General features: G+C 40.6%; 2 protein-coding genes and 1 long non-coding RNA gene across 8 annotated transcripts in view; 1 reads left to right on the top strand and 2 right to left on the bottom strand.

The window, feature by feature from the left end:
- Window positions 1-272: 272 nt before the first annotated feature.
- On the bottom strand, window positions 273-6,829 carry ISCA1 (iron-sulfur cluster assembly 1). Its single transcript, XM_042787578.1, has 4 exons — window positions 6,678-6,829; window positions 5,301-5,354; window positions 3,457-3,562; window positions 273-708 (listed from the first exon to the last, which is right to left on the bottom strand). The coding sequence occupies exons 1-4, from the start codon at window positions 6,756-6,758 to the stop codon at window positions 560-562; spliced, it is 390 nt and encodes a 129-aa protein (XP_042643512.1). The 5' UTR covers window positions 6,759-6,829; the 3' UTR covers window positions 273-559.
- A 111-nt stretch (window positions 6,830-6,940) lies between these two features.
- On the top strand, window positions 6,941-7,836 carry LOC116958905. The gene is made up of 2 exons (XR_004405539.2): window positions 6,941-7,294; window positions 7,584-7,836. It is a non-coding gene; the product is annotated as an uncharacterized LOC116958905 (long non-coding RNA).
- Window positions 7,837-9,558: 1,722 nt separating this feature from the next.
- Window positions 9,559-15,671, bottom strand: part of TUT7 (terminal uridylyl transferase 7) — a 36,539-nt gene continuing 30,426 nt past the window's right edge. For 4 of the 6 annotated variants that reach the window (XM_042787574.1, XM_042787576.1, XM_042787577.1 and 1 more), the window contains exons 26-28: window positions 14,314-14,639; window positions 11,922-11,998; window positions 9,559-11,748 (exon numbers count right to left, since the gene is read on the bottom strand). In XM_042787574.1, coding sequence (XP_042643508.1) covers window positions 11,587-11,748; window positions 11,922-11,998; window positions 14,314-14,639 — 565 coding nt within the window. In that variant the 3' untranslated portion in view covers window positions 9,559-11,586. The remainder of the gene's footprint in view (window positions 11,749-11,921; window positions 11,999-14,313; window positions 14,640-15,671) is intronic. The other 2 variants (XM_032981801.2, XM_032981802.2) reach the window with 2 other exon arrangements.

Consider the following 15,671-nt stretch of genomic DNA (forward strand, 5'->3'; position numbering starts at 1 on the left):
TAAATCACGAGAAAACCCACACATAACAAGATGAAAGCATCGGAAAACTACAAAACCAAAGCAAGCACCTACATAATCATAGTGAACTCTGAGGCTCAGGACTGTGAGCCTGTGTATATAAACCTTTATAAATAAACACGTATAAATGGTTGCAGGGTTTTTTTTTGGCATTCTTCCCCCCTGCTCTCCCCAATCAAAGCAAAATGCACTGGCAGTATATGCTTTAAAATGGGTTTTGGATGGGCAAGTGCAAGTAGAGTGGACAAAGAAAGTGACAAAGGAAAAGAACAGTGAGATTTTATTTCATTGGCATGTGAAAGTACAGAGATGTTATTACAGCACTTACTGTTCTTACCTTTTGGATTCCAACTCATCACAAATTACAGCATAACTACATCAGTGGTGGAATTTAACACAAAATTTATGTTTTCAGAATGATTTGTTTTTCTTAACAGTATCGACATTTTACAATGCCTATGAACCTGAAGAAAATGTGTTTGCTTCCGAAAGCTGTAAGTGTTTTGGGGTGCTCAAAAATAAAAGTAGTAGTCCTGAGATTTCAGATGTTAAAGCTTTCTCCACAGCCACATGTTCCTTTGATGTTTGGATTATTGAAGACAAATTCACTGGACAGTTTGTCTTCTACATAGTCCATTTCAGTTCCTAGAAGCGTCAGCTGTGCCTTCTTCTCAATAAACACTCTAACCCCTTGAAGACAACAAAGGAAAAAAAGAAAAAAAAAAAAAAACAAGAACCGCTTTATGGACAGCAAAATCATGATTTGCTTTGAAATTCTCTTTCGACCAATGATAAAAAAATGGAAGCTAAATATGAAGACTACCAGTATAACCTGGTTTCCCTGGCCTAACACTGGGCACTTTCATCATTGTTTTTACTCTAAAAGTAATTGTTTCATCATTGTTTTTACTATAACAGTCTAGCAACAGTCTAGAACTGTTATTTGTGTGTGCACATGAATGTATATATTGAGAGGGGACTTGAAAACATGATACCTGGGAAAATAAGCTGTAGAACTTCAGAATGAATCTCAGCTTCAGTACTAAATTCCCATGCATTACAGTCAGTAACCCATTTCCTATCATTCTTGAAGTCTGCACATTCAACAAGAGGTCCAAACACCTTGAAAAACCCAATGTTCCTTTCTCAAAATTATTATTTTTTGCTCTGACAAAAATATTAGGTCTACATTAACTATTAGTTATACTCAATCCTATAACAAGACAAATGTGTGAACTTTCAAAGATACCACAAAATTTAAGGATTAAGAATTAGTAGTTCACTTTAGGAACTGGGAAGAGCTGCCTTTTCTCAAGTATACAAAGTATCTACCTCTCTGGAAAGTTGCTGAACTTTAACAGTGCAAATCTGATAAAAGGTGAGAGTGGACTGCTTTAGCTGTCCACAGTCTAAGAAATAATAAAAATAAAAATTTAAAATTTTATCAGTGAGCAGCAACAAGAACTCATTAAGGTGTATGAGAGATTGCTGGAAAGCTGTTTCATCATAGTAGGCACTACTATGTAGTATATAGTAGTAGTAATAAGTAGACTTATTACTTACACAGGTTTGTGGGCAACTGAGTTGAATCTACGCATTTTGGGAGTCAACTTGGACAGTAACTGACAGTGAAGGCTAAACCTAATGAAGAAGTTCAGGGACCTGATCCCTGAAGAAGTCAGATACTACCTAGGGGCCAGAAAATTTGTGCTGGGAACCAAAGCCACCAGCTCACTGCACACAGAGCTATATAAAAGTCAGAGCCTTCACTGGCAACCTGTCTAGAAGCAACCAAAACGAGAGCACACAGGCACACCTGAAATGCTGTTTGGCTTCAGAACTTAAGGTCTCTGACCTGACTGAAGGAAACTGCTTTTATCTTCCTTAAGATCCCAATCAGGAAATACCTTCCAAAAAATGTGTTTTCAGCTCTGTAAAGCTAAAACAGCTCTGACTCAAGCAGAAGAGGTAACTCCAGAATTTGAAATCAAATGGCACCTGCAGAATTAGGTGGCAGTCCCTATCTCACATACTCTGGTTCAATTTAATAATCTGAAGTTACAACTAATTCTCTGTTTAAGAGCATAAAATTTATGAGTTGGTCACTAGTATTCTGAAGACAGCTGGAAGACGGGCTCTGCCTAGCAGCATAGCTTCTATAAGAACATAATTGTGACATCCCACTTATACTTAGATCTCTTTCTTTGCCACCAAATTAAAAGTAATATTCCTGAACATAGTGTAACAGAGTACAGTAATGCCTAAAACCACTGACAGAAGTCTTTATACAAACTGGGAAAATGTATAGAACTGGGCTGTAGCTGATATGAGGCTGTTTTGGATTTGTGCTGTCAATAAGGCAGGGATGGTCCAGTGAGTGCTGGGCAGTGCTTGCGCGGAGCCAAGGCCTCTTCTGCTCCTCAGCCCGCCCCACCAGCGAGGGGCTGGGGGGGCACAAGGAGTTGGGAGGGGACACAGCCAGGACAGCTGACCCCAACTGACCCAAGGGATATCCCAGACCACACGATGTCACGCTCAGCACATAAAGCTGGGGGAAGAAGGAGGAAGGGGCAGATGTTTGGAGTGATGGTGTTTGTCTCCCCAAGACACCGTTACATGGGATGGAGCCCCGATCTCCTGGGGGTGGCTGAGCCCCTGCCTGCTGGTGGGGAGCCCTGAGTGAATTCCTTGTTTTGCTTTGCTTGTGTGCATGTGGCTTTTGCTTTACTTATTAAACTGTCTTTATCTCAATCCACGAGTTTTTTCACTTTTACCATTCTGATTTTCCCTTCCATGCCACTGGGGGGAGTGAGCGAGCAGCTGCGTGGGGCTTAGCTGCCAGCTGGAGTTAAACCACAACAGGAACTTCAGCAATAGACCTATCGTGGGATGCTCAATGAAATTACCAGGCAGAAAGCTTAAATATCAGCATATGAAAACAGTTTTTAAAATATTCATAAGTTAAAATCATAGAACCTGTTGTTACAAAGCAATGTGAAGGTCAAAAGCTTAAACAGGTTGAAACCAAATTTGGAATCAATGAAGAATAAGACTAGTTAGAGAAGGTAATTTGGAAAATCTCTTGGAAATTAAAATCTTTACTTCACCAAGCCTTGGTTTAGGTATGTTGATTAAGAATTCCTTTATATATGCATTGTTCTGTATTATTCTCTAAATATCTGCTGCTAGACACCTCCAAAGACATGAACAATAGACTATACTACTCTGGTGGAACAGTCCTTGATGCAGACTGCAGATTAACTAACTGGTTACTTCAAAATAGAAACTAAGGTGACAACAATTCCCATAACAGAACAGTAGGACCTCGTGCTATAACTCATTACTTCAAGTAAGCTCTAACCTGTAATTTGGCAAACCTGTAATAGTTTATTCTTCCCCCTCACCACATAAATTTGCTCTGCTGCATCAGAAACTCACCATCTTGAACCACTTCTTCATCAGAGTCCCCTTTCGATTTTGTATATTCTAACGTGTATGAAAGTCCATTGCATCCTCTTGTACGTACACCTACTTTCACACCTACCTAAAAAACAAAACAAACCAAACCAACAAACCAACACCACATTTATGACTTCTTAAAAACCTGTTCTGGAACACCAAGATAAAAACTACACAGAGCAATAAAATGCTGTCATTAATTCCTCCCTACTGCCTCAAAGCAGAAGTGAATTACCTTAATGGATTAAGAGGTAACATTTTTTTACTTTTCTAAAACTGACGGCCAAGGTAAAAGCAAACATCAGATGCTTGCTACTGTGGATCAAGCCCTAAAATATGTTAAAGTTTTGAAGTGATAAACTTGTGGCACTCCTCTAGGTGACTGGTCTCATAAAGACAGTCAAATTTCAAAGGAGGACATTTTTCTGACTTCAAATTAAAGTTTGCTCAGATGCTAATTCAGCTGCTGTTATGATTACTGATAGTAACATAATTATGAAGCTGTGAGGCCAAGACAAGGGCAGTTACTACATTTTCACAGAACTCTTGTAATGACACCATCAGAAAACTTACTTCAAAGTTTTGAAAAATGTACTTTGATTTTGTCATTACCTCTATTGCCAGTCTCACTTCAAAATCAATCCTTTCCTTAGACCAAGTGTGTTTTTTTGCTTACTGTTTTAATTGACCTTAAAAGCTCAACCTAGTCAGTATGTTTGTAATATTCACAGTATCCTGCACGTCTGAACAAAAGAGCATCTGTGTAAGTAAAGAACCAAGAAAAGGTTTTAAGGAAACAGAAAGCTACTTGTGCACAACAATCTTTCAAAAGCATCTGTACCACTTTCCACAAACCAATGCTTCATAACTGAAAATGGTATTGTCTATCTTTGCCATCAATGTTGTAATAAAAATGCATCAAAACATACCACTTGTCATCAAGTGGGATCTCAGACAAACAACATTAAATCTTTTCAGACTAAATACCCTTCTCTACAGAACTACTACAAATGGCTTGGAAAATGCAAAGAGCATTTATAGCAAGGGGATGACTGATCAACTAAGCTGTAGGCTCAGGGTTTCCTTAGAATGGTTTAAAACATTAGAACAAGGAGTCTAATTAATTGCAGATGTGCAGGAAGCAAAAGAAACAACAAGCTTTCCTTGACAGTTAATAAAGAAATATTATTCCTGAAATAATAGTTACTGTAAAGAAGAAAAGCTAATGCTTGTTTTTATAATGGTTAGAAAGCAAGACTCTGTTTTTCCCCAAGGAGAAAACATGACAAGCTCAATCAATTTGTTTGAGAAATGCTGGTCACTTAAAAAAACCCCCACATTGTCAGGCAAGTTTCCTAAGAATTAGATGTTTTCCAGTGAGTGCGAATCTAACTTTCTTATTATACACTTCACAATGAGAATTCCTACAATAACTTTATTAATAATGTCTTACTATCAACAGCTGAAGATCTCTTTCCCTACCAGAAGTCACCACTACGCCACACTGAAAGGCTTCTTTAAAATATAGCTCAAAAGTATATGGAAGCTTAAAATTTCAACTTTATCAATCTCAAAAGTAACTGTAGAGTGAAATACCATTACAATCAGTTATTTCTTGCATTTCATTTTATAAAATGGAGCTTGATATATAAACAATCTCATGCACTCCCCTCCAAAAAAAAAAAAAAGCCAAAAAACCCCAACCAAACACAAAACCTCAGTGATTATTTTAAATTTTTCTAGAGTTAGCAAGAATTGCTTTGTGATCATGAGCTGTGTGAGTACTTTATCACAATCTGCAGGTTGGCCCTGTTTATACGTACATGCTCCGGTTTATCTTTAAGAAGCTGTTTTATCTTCTGAACAGCTGATGGGGTCTGAAAAACAAAGACATATGCATCAATTTGAAATGGGCTTTTTTGGTTTATTTGCAGTAAATGCTCAAACATACTGAAGCGTGCAATGTACTCAGCTGTACTATAAAAAAATGTCTATTCCAACTCTGTGCACTCAGATTTTCTTAGTTTACATTGTCTCCTATTTACAAGGTAGTTCTGCTCTTGTGAAACTTTTGTCACATACACATTACAAACAAAAATCCATTAGGCACAGAAGTGTTTATGGCCTGTTTATCTCTTCCCACTAACCTAGAGGGGAACTGTGACTTTACAGCTGATAAATTCACCGTTCACGCAGATCTAGTTGCTGCAGAAATACAAGAACATAACACAAACACAGAAATTTCCATTACGTAGCCACAAGTTTCTAAGACACTGAGAAAGGGAAAAGCATTAGCAATGTGAAGGTCTTACCACGAGCAGACTTAAACACACAAAGCAAAGTACAAGTAGACTTAACAGCAGTAAACCTTTTCTAATTACACATATTTATTTTCTTTTGTTACAGAATCACTACTGGACAGGAAATACCCGCTCTGACAAACGACTGAACAATATTCACCTAATGTGCCCTGGTTCCTGCAGAAAACTGACTGTACCTTCCTCTGCGGTAATCCCCCCCCCCCCAGTACTGCCGCCAGTAGCAAACGCATTCTTCAGTTAACAAAAGGATACAAAGCCTTCTTAGAAACAGCCTACCAGCCTGCTTCTGGACATAAGCTTTTGTTTGTTTGTTTGTTTGTTTTGTCTTTTTTTTTTCCTGAATAGATACACTTCTTCAGATGACTATGCAAAAATCCCCCCCTGCATGACGGGGCCGCGCCGGCGTTCCCCCTTCTCCCGCCGCCTGCTCCCCGCACACGGAGCAGCAGGGCCACCTCCCCAGCGGGACTGGCGAGCAGCGGCAGCTCCTCACCCCCCCGCACACCCCCGTTAACTCAGCAAGGGGGAGGAGACCTCCCCCAAGCTCGCCGCAGCCCTCCCCCTCCCTGCGCCGCACAGCCGGCAACGGCAGCGGGCGGAAGGTGCCGGCCCTGCCTGGGCCGCAACAACCGCCCCGGGCGAGTCCCGACGCAGCGGCGCGGCGCCTCGCCCCCTGCCCGGTCAGGGCGGGCGGGCAGCCGGGCCGGCCCGCCCTCCTCCCACCCCGCTGCCGCCGGCGGCCCAGGGGCGGCCGCGCAACACCCGCCGCGGGGCGGGCGGCAGGCCGGTCCCGGCGCAGGCCCGTCCCGGCGCAGGCCGGTCGCGGAGCAGCTCCCGCCCCGGCGAGGCGGCGGCGGCGGCGGCGGCACTGGCACTGACCAGGGTGAGGGCGGCGCGAGTCGCCTGGATCTTCCGCTTGCTGACGGCGCGCACCGTGGCCCGCACCACCGACGAGGCCATCGCCGCCCTCTGCCACCGGCACCGGCGCGCTCGCGCCGTGACGCCACGGCGCCGTGGCGGCGACCGCCCCTATTGGGTAGCGGGCTGTGATGGGCAGCCCGCGGCGGCCCCGCCCCCGCGGCGGGGGCCTGCGGGCAGAGATAAGCGGCAGAGGCTCGGCCGCCGCAGCCGCCGCGGGCGGCCCGGCCCCTCAGGCCCTGCTGGCCGCTGGGGAAGGCGGCGGGGCCAGGCCCGGCCGCTGCCAGAGAGCGAGGCAAAGAGCGTAAACAGGTTGTGGCGCTGCCCGTGTGGGAGGCGGCGCCTGGGGAGACCCTGGCAGGCACGGCGCAGGAGGGGCGGGCCTGTTGCTTTAGACGGAACGACGGCTGTGCCGGGAGGGCAGCGAGCACCCGCCTGCCGTTTCGTCTGACAGCGCGGTTAAGTACGCTGGGTGACACTGTAAACCTGCATCTGCAAAGTGCAAGCAACGCGCCCGCCTCTCATCACCACATCTACTTAGGATATCTGTTTTGAAGAGCTTGATAGTAAATGCGCAGGTATTTCTCTTGCTTACATACATAATTACGCCACTACTCTTGGATGAGGCACGGTAGTTCCACCTCAAATACAAAGGTACCAGCTGTATAAAAAAAAAAAGTCGTATTTTCTTTAGCTACACAAAATGTGGCATTCACACAAAATTTAGGCAACACCTAAGCCACACCCACTCAGGCGTGGGAGGGTTCAAATGCACTATCAGTCAGAAGTTGAAGTCAGTAATACGCATGCTTGGAGGGGCGAAGCTTGTGCATGAAGGTAACTAGTATCTTCTTGCATCGTTCACAGTCTACCGTACAGGCATGAAGAGCTGCTTCTTGTACTTCCTTCCGATGCTTCTCATCATCACTCTTTAGTCACCTGCCTGCTGAATAAATCTCATCATGAAAGACTGAGCATGGGCTAGAGCAACAGACTTCTAAGGTGCTTTTTGGATTCAGTACATTACCAGAAGATAAAAGCAAAAGTCAGTATTAAATATTTGATGCAAATAACAAGAGATATGACCGATAACTTTATCAGTATAGGAAAAAAAGAAAAATTCTTTGCTAGCAAGTTCCCATTCTAAACCACTGTTTCAGGACCCAAACAGTCACTAGTGAAGATCATTTTTGATGTGGCTTCTGCAGTTTTTATAAAAATATGATGAGGTTTATAAAAGAAATAATTGTGTATTAAAGACATCTAAATACAATTTTTGATGGATGAGAAACCAGTTTTAAATATAGCTATGAAACAAATATCACCAGAACAATTAGATTAGGGGAGATGGATGTGTGTTAATCTAGTAGTTACATAGTTTGAACTGAGATTAAATTGCCTGTTTAAGACTGACAGTTACTGTGCGGCATACCTGAAACACCATTTCATCCTTCACCTTTTTTCAGCACTGATAGCTACTTACTCATAGCACTGGACATTTTCCAACTGTGGAAACAGGGACATCAAAAGCATGTGAAATTCCTGTGAAATATGACAGTAGCACTTTTTTTTTTTTTTTAAGTAAAAAAAGCAGCACAAATAAACACTGGCACCAAGACATTGTTCTCCCATATCATTAGGTGGACTGAATATACAGGTGCTTCAGAAAAGGTCACTTAAACTCTCAGTTTATTATTATTATTTATTATTACATTTTATTAGTATGAATTTAGTTGTAAACTATTATTTTAGTTTATTACTTTTGGTACCATTCTTTTTCTAGAAACATTTTATTAATGCAGTGTGTCTTTCAGAGTCCTTTGTGTATGGAAAATTGCTCCCTTGAAAATACGCTCCCATAAGGCAAGCAGGATCTTGGATATCAAGAATTGTTACGATGAACTTACTTTTTCGTTTTCAATCCATTTCTTAAATTTTACAACTTAATTCAGCAGATACGTGTTTATTCTCGGACTGTGCTCTTTAACTACTCTTTAAGCAAACAAAGGATTTATTGGTTACTGGTTTAATGCTTGTAATATGTAAGCCAAATTTGGGGGTTTTATTTCAGGGCTATGACATTAGTAACTATGAAGGATTTGTAGTTGCATAAGGAAGCAGCAGCTGCAAAGAGAGAAGTCCGGTGGATCTGCAGAATGCGTGTTTATTCAGATGTGAATTAAAAAATTTCACAGTTGAAAACTTCACCACTATCACAAATGGAAGACGGTGAATATGCATAAATCTGATTTTTTTTTTTAATAACTTCTATCATTGAGATTATGCCATAGACCCTTAGAGGTTTACACACTGCATTCCCATCAGCAAAACTGAAAGTAACTGAATAGAAGGCTAAATAAGGCATACAGAAGGCTGTCTTTTTTTTTTGTTTGTTTGTGTGTGTGTTTGTGTGTGTGTGTGATATGAAAGAAAAACTACAAGAATTAACATATTTTTGAGGGAAAAACTGACAATTTCATATGATGAAATACATTATAGAAGACAAAGTCAAAATTCTTTTCTGTGTGTTGCTGGCTAATATTTTGTTTTAAAATACATTGAGGAAAGAATACAAAAGAAATTATTTGCAAAAGTTGCACATCTACAAGTTTACAGATAGTTGGCTACAGATGGATGAAAACCAAAATGGGAGTTAGCATCCCAGTTCCCTAACACCACTTTGGCAATTCTGGCTTTCAACTTGAATAAAAATAGATGAGTAAGGGAAAAAATTAAACATGACCTTTCTAAAACCAGATAATTCAAATAAGTTATCATTAATTCTACATGTAATTCAGTAATACTAAAAAGTACAACCTAAGAAGAAATATAGAAACTTAGGTCTGATTTCCTTATTTTTTTTCTTAAATTTTATTTCAAAGTCATAAATAACAGTGGTTTCAATTTTACTATGTAACTAATTATTTCCTGAACAAGATAAGACGGTACATTACCAGCTCTGGAAGGACTTCAAGTAAAGCTCAAGTTCTTACTACTAATTAAATTCTTGGCTGGTACAAAGATCCTCTTCACATTTAATGAAAATGGACATGTGTTTTCCCCAGTTGCCAAATATAATACCTCTATTCCTTAAAGCATTTTTGTCTGTATCCCCAAGGCCTTGAAAAAAATTCTTAGCAGCATCAAACAGGACTGCCCTGTTTCTTAGTCTTTCTTTCTTCCTGTACACAAGCACAGCAGCAAATGAATTCCCATAAACTCACAGAACAGAAAAAACCCCACGAAATCCCAATGGCACTGCTTGTCCAGAGATTGCTTTACGTATGTTTACTAGTGTCTATATTTTCAGTTCTCTACGGAAAAAAAATAACGTAGAAGTCTACAAACATTTAAAACACTTTTACACAAGGATTCAGTAAACAATCAACATTAATAAATATTATCTGCTCCTTCAAAAAATCAATTTTTGAAGAAAATATAACGTATTTGGCTTGCACACAATTTTAGTGCATTTTAAAGTGGTCAGGTGGAACAACAAAACCTTGAAACCAGTCCACTTTTAGTACCTGCCCTTTTCTATATGATTTACCTATTAAACAAATACAAAATATCATGGCTTTCTATTAATATGCTCAAACAATCTATTTAAGAGTGGGGGTCCATACTAAAATCCATCGTTGCTTGTACTAGTAATCTAAATTAAACCACTCATATTTCATTAAGCTGAATTTAAAGGTTGTCTGTGCTGCTGTCCTGTGAATCCAGATGCTTTAGCCAAAGAAAATTTTTTTAAATGAATGAAGGGCCTGTATTGCAATTTAACAGTGTGTAAGATTTCTCATGGTTCTTGTTGGGTCCTCTTCGGCGAGGCTTTTCCCTGAGTCATGTATTTATTGGAAAGGCTGCCTGGGATTGGGAAGAAGAAAGCATCACACTTCAAAGGTTAAAAAAAAAAGACAAGGCATGAAACAGCTGAAACAATCAGACAGGAGAAAATTACTGTTGAGTCAAACTATAATGAAAGCACACACAGATCAACTTTAGATCATTACCTGTTGGAGGATAGTAGGAAATATTAAAATACAAAATTGAAAATAGCATTTTTTTTTAATTGAACACCTAATGACAAATCACTTTGTGATTAAAATCCCCAAACTTGGATTTGAAAAAGCCTTGCAGTAAAACTAGAAAATACTGTGTCTTCCCAACCAAACTGAGACACTTAATTGCAGTTTAGGTTTCTAAAGTTTGTAGAGACTACTTAGGTCCCCCTTCAGGTGCACCAGATATGATTTATATATTTTATTGAAAAAACCCAGGCTGCTAAAATGTTTGCAGAGTTGCACTAGAAGATCAAAAGTAACTAAAAAAAAAAAGCAGTTGCTTTTAAAATCTTCATTGTACCTGTTAATAAGTGTGTGAAATTACTGTAAGGAAGCTGCATTTGTAACTGTGCATCTAACACAAAACATCTCTGATACAGAGAGGGTACATAAAAGCCTTTATATTATCATCCAACTGCTACTTGTAAGTATAATTTTAACTTCATTGCAGTTTGGCAGCTCAGACCAAGGATGGGCTTTGATAGTCTTTCCTAAGTTAGTTGATCATGTGGAATTCTAGACAATTACTCTGAGGGAGCCTCACAAGAAAGCTCTCCACATGTTGTCCCTGAAGAAACACAGAACCCCATGTATGCCAAAAGAGGAGAGATGAGAGAGATTGGTAAAAACACACAATATCCTTCTGCAAAATAAATCTACCAGAGTTAAAGAAAAAATGCACAGAACTGACATGCCTAAGTTTTGCTGCCAAAACAAAACTGAAAAACTGCACACGTTCCCCATAAAAAAACGAAAGTGGCTTCACTTCAGAATCATCTATCAACCTGTACAGACTGCTGCTGTGATTAGCAGATTAGGCAAAGTTCACATATGGACTGATGGAGAAAGCAAGTTAAAAATACATTTACAGAGAATTTCTGAACTGAAATGAAGACATACAAACCTGACTGGGGACTCAAAAATACTTTTCCTTTTTGTTTCTTTTTTTCTTCATGTATAAACACTCCCTATAAACAACATACACACATGATGAACCAACAAAATTGCATTATGTTATTCCACAGTAAAACATAAAAGGTCCTCCTTGAACACTTAAGTAAAGCTATTTTGATTTACTTTATATGGACTTTATAATATTTAAAGAGAAGAAGATCAAAGAAGAGGAACACTTGGTGTTTACCTGATTTAATCTACCAGCATGTTTGGCAGCACTGGGTAAAGAAGAGGATCCACACAACACTTCTGGTTTTGAACCACCTGAAAAGATCGTAATATAACAAAGATTTGCGAATTTGAAACTAGTTTCCATTTCAGGTATCATAAGATAAAAGAATACCAAAATATTTGCAATCTGCCTTCATAGAATGTAGAAGGTAAGACACTGTTATTTTCCTCAATTTTATAATGTGGAAAACTGGCACATGAGGTGAGATGCATATATAGTTGGGCATCTAAGTTAGGAACCTACAATAAGTTAAGCTCGGTATCCTCCTCCAGAATCAGAGACAGGGAGCTTCAGAGAATGAATGAAGATATGGTGATAGGTGAATTGTCCACAGTCTCACAAAGCACAGCAAAGAACTAAGTCTGATCTCTTACGTCCAGTTGTTCATAATCCTCTATTCAACTAGAGAGAACACCTCAGGCACTAAGTAAGTAAAAAGATGAAGCCCACTCTACAGCAGTTCTCATCAAATTCTGATATAGTAATTCCCCAAATACAGCTAATTGCCAAAATGCCTACTCCAGTATTCATGATTTTAGATGTAAGCCAGACAGAACATTTTTGCTAGTAGAGGAGAGCTGGTTTGAAATTATGTTTATACAAAGGATTCCTGTTTGTTACTTTAAAGAGGTCAAATCATGAGTAATCTGTAGAACAAATTCTTCCAGCATGAATTTAAATGCTCCTAGGTTTACCTACAGGGAAACAATAATACTGTGTTCCTTTGTGTGCTGGGTTTCTGTGGTGGGGCTTTCGGTAGCGGGTGAGAGGGCTACAGCAGGGGCCTTCTATGAGAAGCTTCTCGAAGCTCCCTCGGCTCCAAGGTCAGTGGAAGAAAGGGGGAGGTGGGGGTGCAGGGTGCACCAGTGCAGACACCCTCCCTGCAGCCCATGGTGAGAGGGTGGGGCCACTCCCCTACCACCCATGGAGGTCCGTGGTGAAGCAGAGACCAACCTGTGCCCTGTGCAGGACCCCACACCAGGACAGGCGTCCGCACCTGAAGAAGGCTGGGACCGTGTGGGAAGCCCCCGCTGCTGTAGTTCAGCACTGGGAGGGTTGGAGCGCGCGGGAGGGACCCATGCTGGAGCAGCTCAGGAAGAGCTGCAGTCCATGGGAAGGACTCATGTTGGAGTCTCCCATGAGAGGGGAACCACACTGGAGCAGGGGAAGAATCCGAGACTGTCCCCTCCCCAAAGGCGGAAGAAGCAGCAGGATTGATCCCACCCCCCCATCCTCTGCCCCCTGCACCACCAGGGAGTGGAGGTAGAGAAACTGGGAGCAGAGTTGAGCCTGGGAAGAAGGGAGAGGTAGGGGGAAGGTGTCTGTAAGATGTGGTAATGCTTCTCACTGTCCTACTCTGTTAAGTGTCGTTGTTGTTAGTGTCTATATTAAATTCATGTCCTTTTTTCCTTCCCCTAATGAGTCTGTCTTTTGCCCCTGACTGTAATAGGGGAACCATTCCGCCCTGTCTTTATCTTGATTCCACAGCCTTTTGCTTTATTTTCTCCTTCCCTGACGTGGGGGAAAGGGGAGAATGAGCAGCTGTGTGGTGTCCAGTTGCCTTTTGAACTCAAATGATGACACTTAGGAAGCTAACTAAAAGTACCATTCACTGCCTTAAGGAGTCTCAGTTTTACCTTAGAATTATTTTCCTTTACAACACAGGTGAGAGATCTGTTTTATCTGAAGGATGACTTAGATACTGCTAAAGCAAGTATTTATTTATTTCATTCAGGTCTGTCAGTCAAGATCTGGATTTGGGGGCATTTTTGCAGGTTGGTTGGTTTTTTTTTTTTAAGTCGCAAACTGACTCCATGAAAAATAAGACAGATTGCTTTATCCCTCTGACTGCTGAGTTGGCAGGAATATTCTTTGTATCATTCACATTATTCTATCTGAGCAATCTGTACGCTTTCATAGTTATTTTAGTGTCTTACGGAATAATTCTGGTTTAGGTGATGTGAAGAGCTATAAGGCTAGCTTTTGTTGCAGTTATGATGTACTTGAAAGAGAAGCTGCAATTTAAAATGTTAGCAAACTTATGTAGGGGGGGCCAATGGAAGCAATTTCAACATACTAGACAGTCATACCCTTTCCTACTACAAGCATCTTACCTACTAAGAGAAACCATGTCAAATCTCTTGGGATACAGCAAAGTTCTGAAAGGCAGTTGAGGATCAAGGGAAAACTGACTAAATGCGACTACATTTAACTAAAAAACAACAACAAAAAAAAGGCATTTATGTGATGCCATTTGAAGCAAAAACGTTACCTGTTAGTCAACCCTGACAAAAATACCAAAAAACCTAAGGTCTGTTTAAACGACTCAGCTTGATCAGTTTCATACCTGCAGCTCCTTTATACTGTGGGCATTCCTTTTTAATATGACCTTCTCTTCCACAGATAAAACAACGTTTTTCTCTTAAGTCTCTGTCTTCTGGGCGCTTCCACTTCTCTGCTGATTGCCTGGGATTCTTTTCTCTTCCAGCTTCCGCTATTACCCTTGCTGGTTTCCTCTTCTGAGGTGTACCTAGATGCAACTTGCCCTCCTTGATTGAGCTCTCCTTTTCTGTTGTTTTATTCTGAGCTTCTTTGTCCTCTTTGCTTCTTTTCTCCTTGTTTTCTGTGTACCTCTGGGTTTTAGTATCTTCGTAATCATGATGCCGTCTTATTCTGCAGGAGCAGAAAAATGCTGCAGAGTTCATAGGCCTTACATACATACTCAGAGTAAAAAAAAAAATAACCCAAACAAAACCAAGTGCTCTCTACAGACAATAGATGTATTTCAGTATTTCTTCAGTGGGCTAAATAAAGTGAATTAACGTACATTTTCCTTTGACTCTGCTACCAAACAGTGCTACAATAACGTAACATATATTTAATAATTTAACTTTATAACTGATTACAAAACAGCCCTGAATTCTAATAATTATATCTCACAAATATTTAAACACAACAGGAGATCTGGTTGCTAGAGTTGCCAAGACAGTGCAAGAAGAGAAACACTGAGCAACTGTACAATTGTACAGTTAAATCAGAACTCCCTTCCTTCTGAAACTGTATATTCACAGTATTTCTAAAAGTCTGCTCTACTGGGAGAAGCTTCTAACATTATACGTGACTTAAAGATCTAGCAGTGGAGAAAGAGCTCCCACTGCCAGACTTGTTTTAGCTAACTTCTTTATATATATATGAAATATATATATATAACCTGGAGAAGGAGACATCAGTGAAATCTCCAAGTCTGAAGGTAATAGTAGGCTCATTTGGTCAGTCAGATGCAGTGCTAATGGCAAGCAACTTAAAAACACCTCACAAAACTGAACAAGTGAGTTAAAGAATGGCAGATAACCTTCAAGGTGAGCTTCCCTTTTTTTAAAAAGGGAAAAAAGGAAGACCTGGGGAACCACAGGCCAGTCAGTCTCACCTCTGAGCCTGGCAAAATCATGGAGTGGATCCTCCTGGGAACTGTACTAAGGCACATAGAAAACAGAGGGGTGATTGGTGACAGCCAACATGCCTTCACTAATGGCAAATTGTTCCTGACAAACTTGGTGGCCTTCTACAACAGGGTTACAGCATTGGTAGATAAAGGAAGAGCAACTGACTTCATCTACCTGGACTTGTGAAAAGCATCTGATATTGTCTTACATGACATCCTTGTCTCTGGAGAGATATGGATTTGATGGATGGACCACTTGGTGG

The sequence above is a fragment of the Tyto alba genome, unplaced genomic scaffold (genome assembly GCF_018691265.1).
Source record: "Tyto alba isolate M040663 unplaced genomic scaffold, T.alba_DEE_v4.0 Super-Scaffold_13, whole genome shotgun sequence".
Classification (NCBI taxonomy): domain Eukaryota; kingdom Metazoa; phylum Chordata; class Aves; order Strigiformes; family Tytonidae; genus Tyto; species Tyto alba.

Coding starts and splice junctions, on each gene's coding strand:
- ISCA1 (XM_042787578.1), bottom strand. CDS start 6,758: ATGGCCTCGTCGGTGGTGCGGGCCACGGTGCGCGCCGTCAGCAAGCGG. Junction 3,563..5,300: donor TTAAAGATAAACCGGAGCAT/GTACGTATAAAC, acceptor TTTGTTTTTTAG/GTAGGTGTGAAAGTAGGTGT. Junction 709..3,456: donor TGAAGAAGTGGTTCAAGATG/GTGAGTTTCTGA, acceptor GTTGTCTTCAAG/GGGTTAGAGTGTTTATTGAG.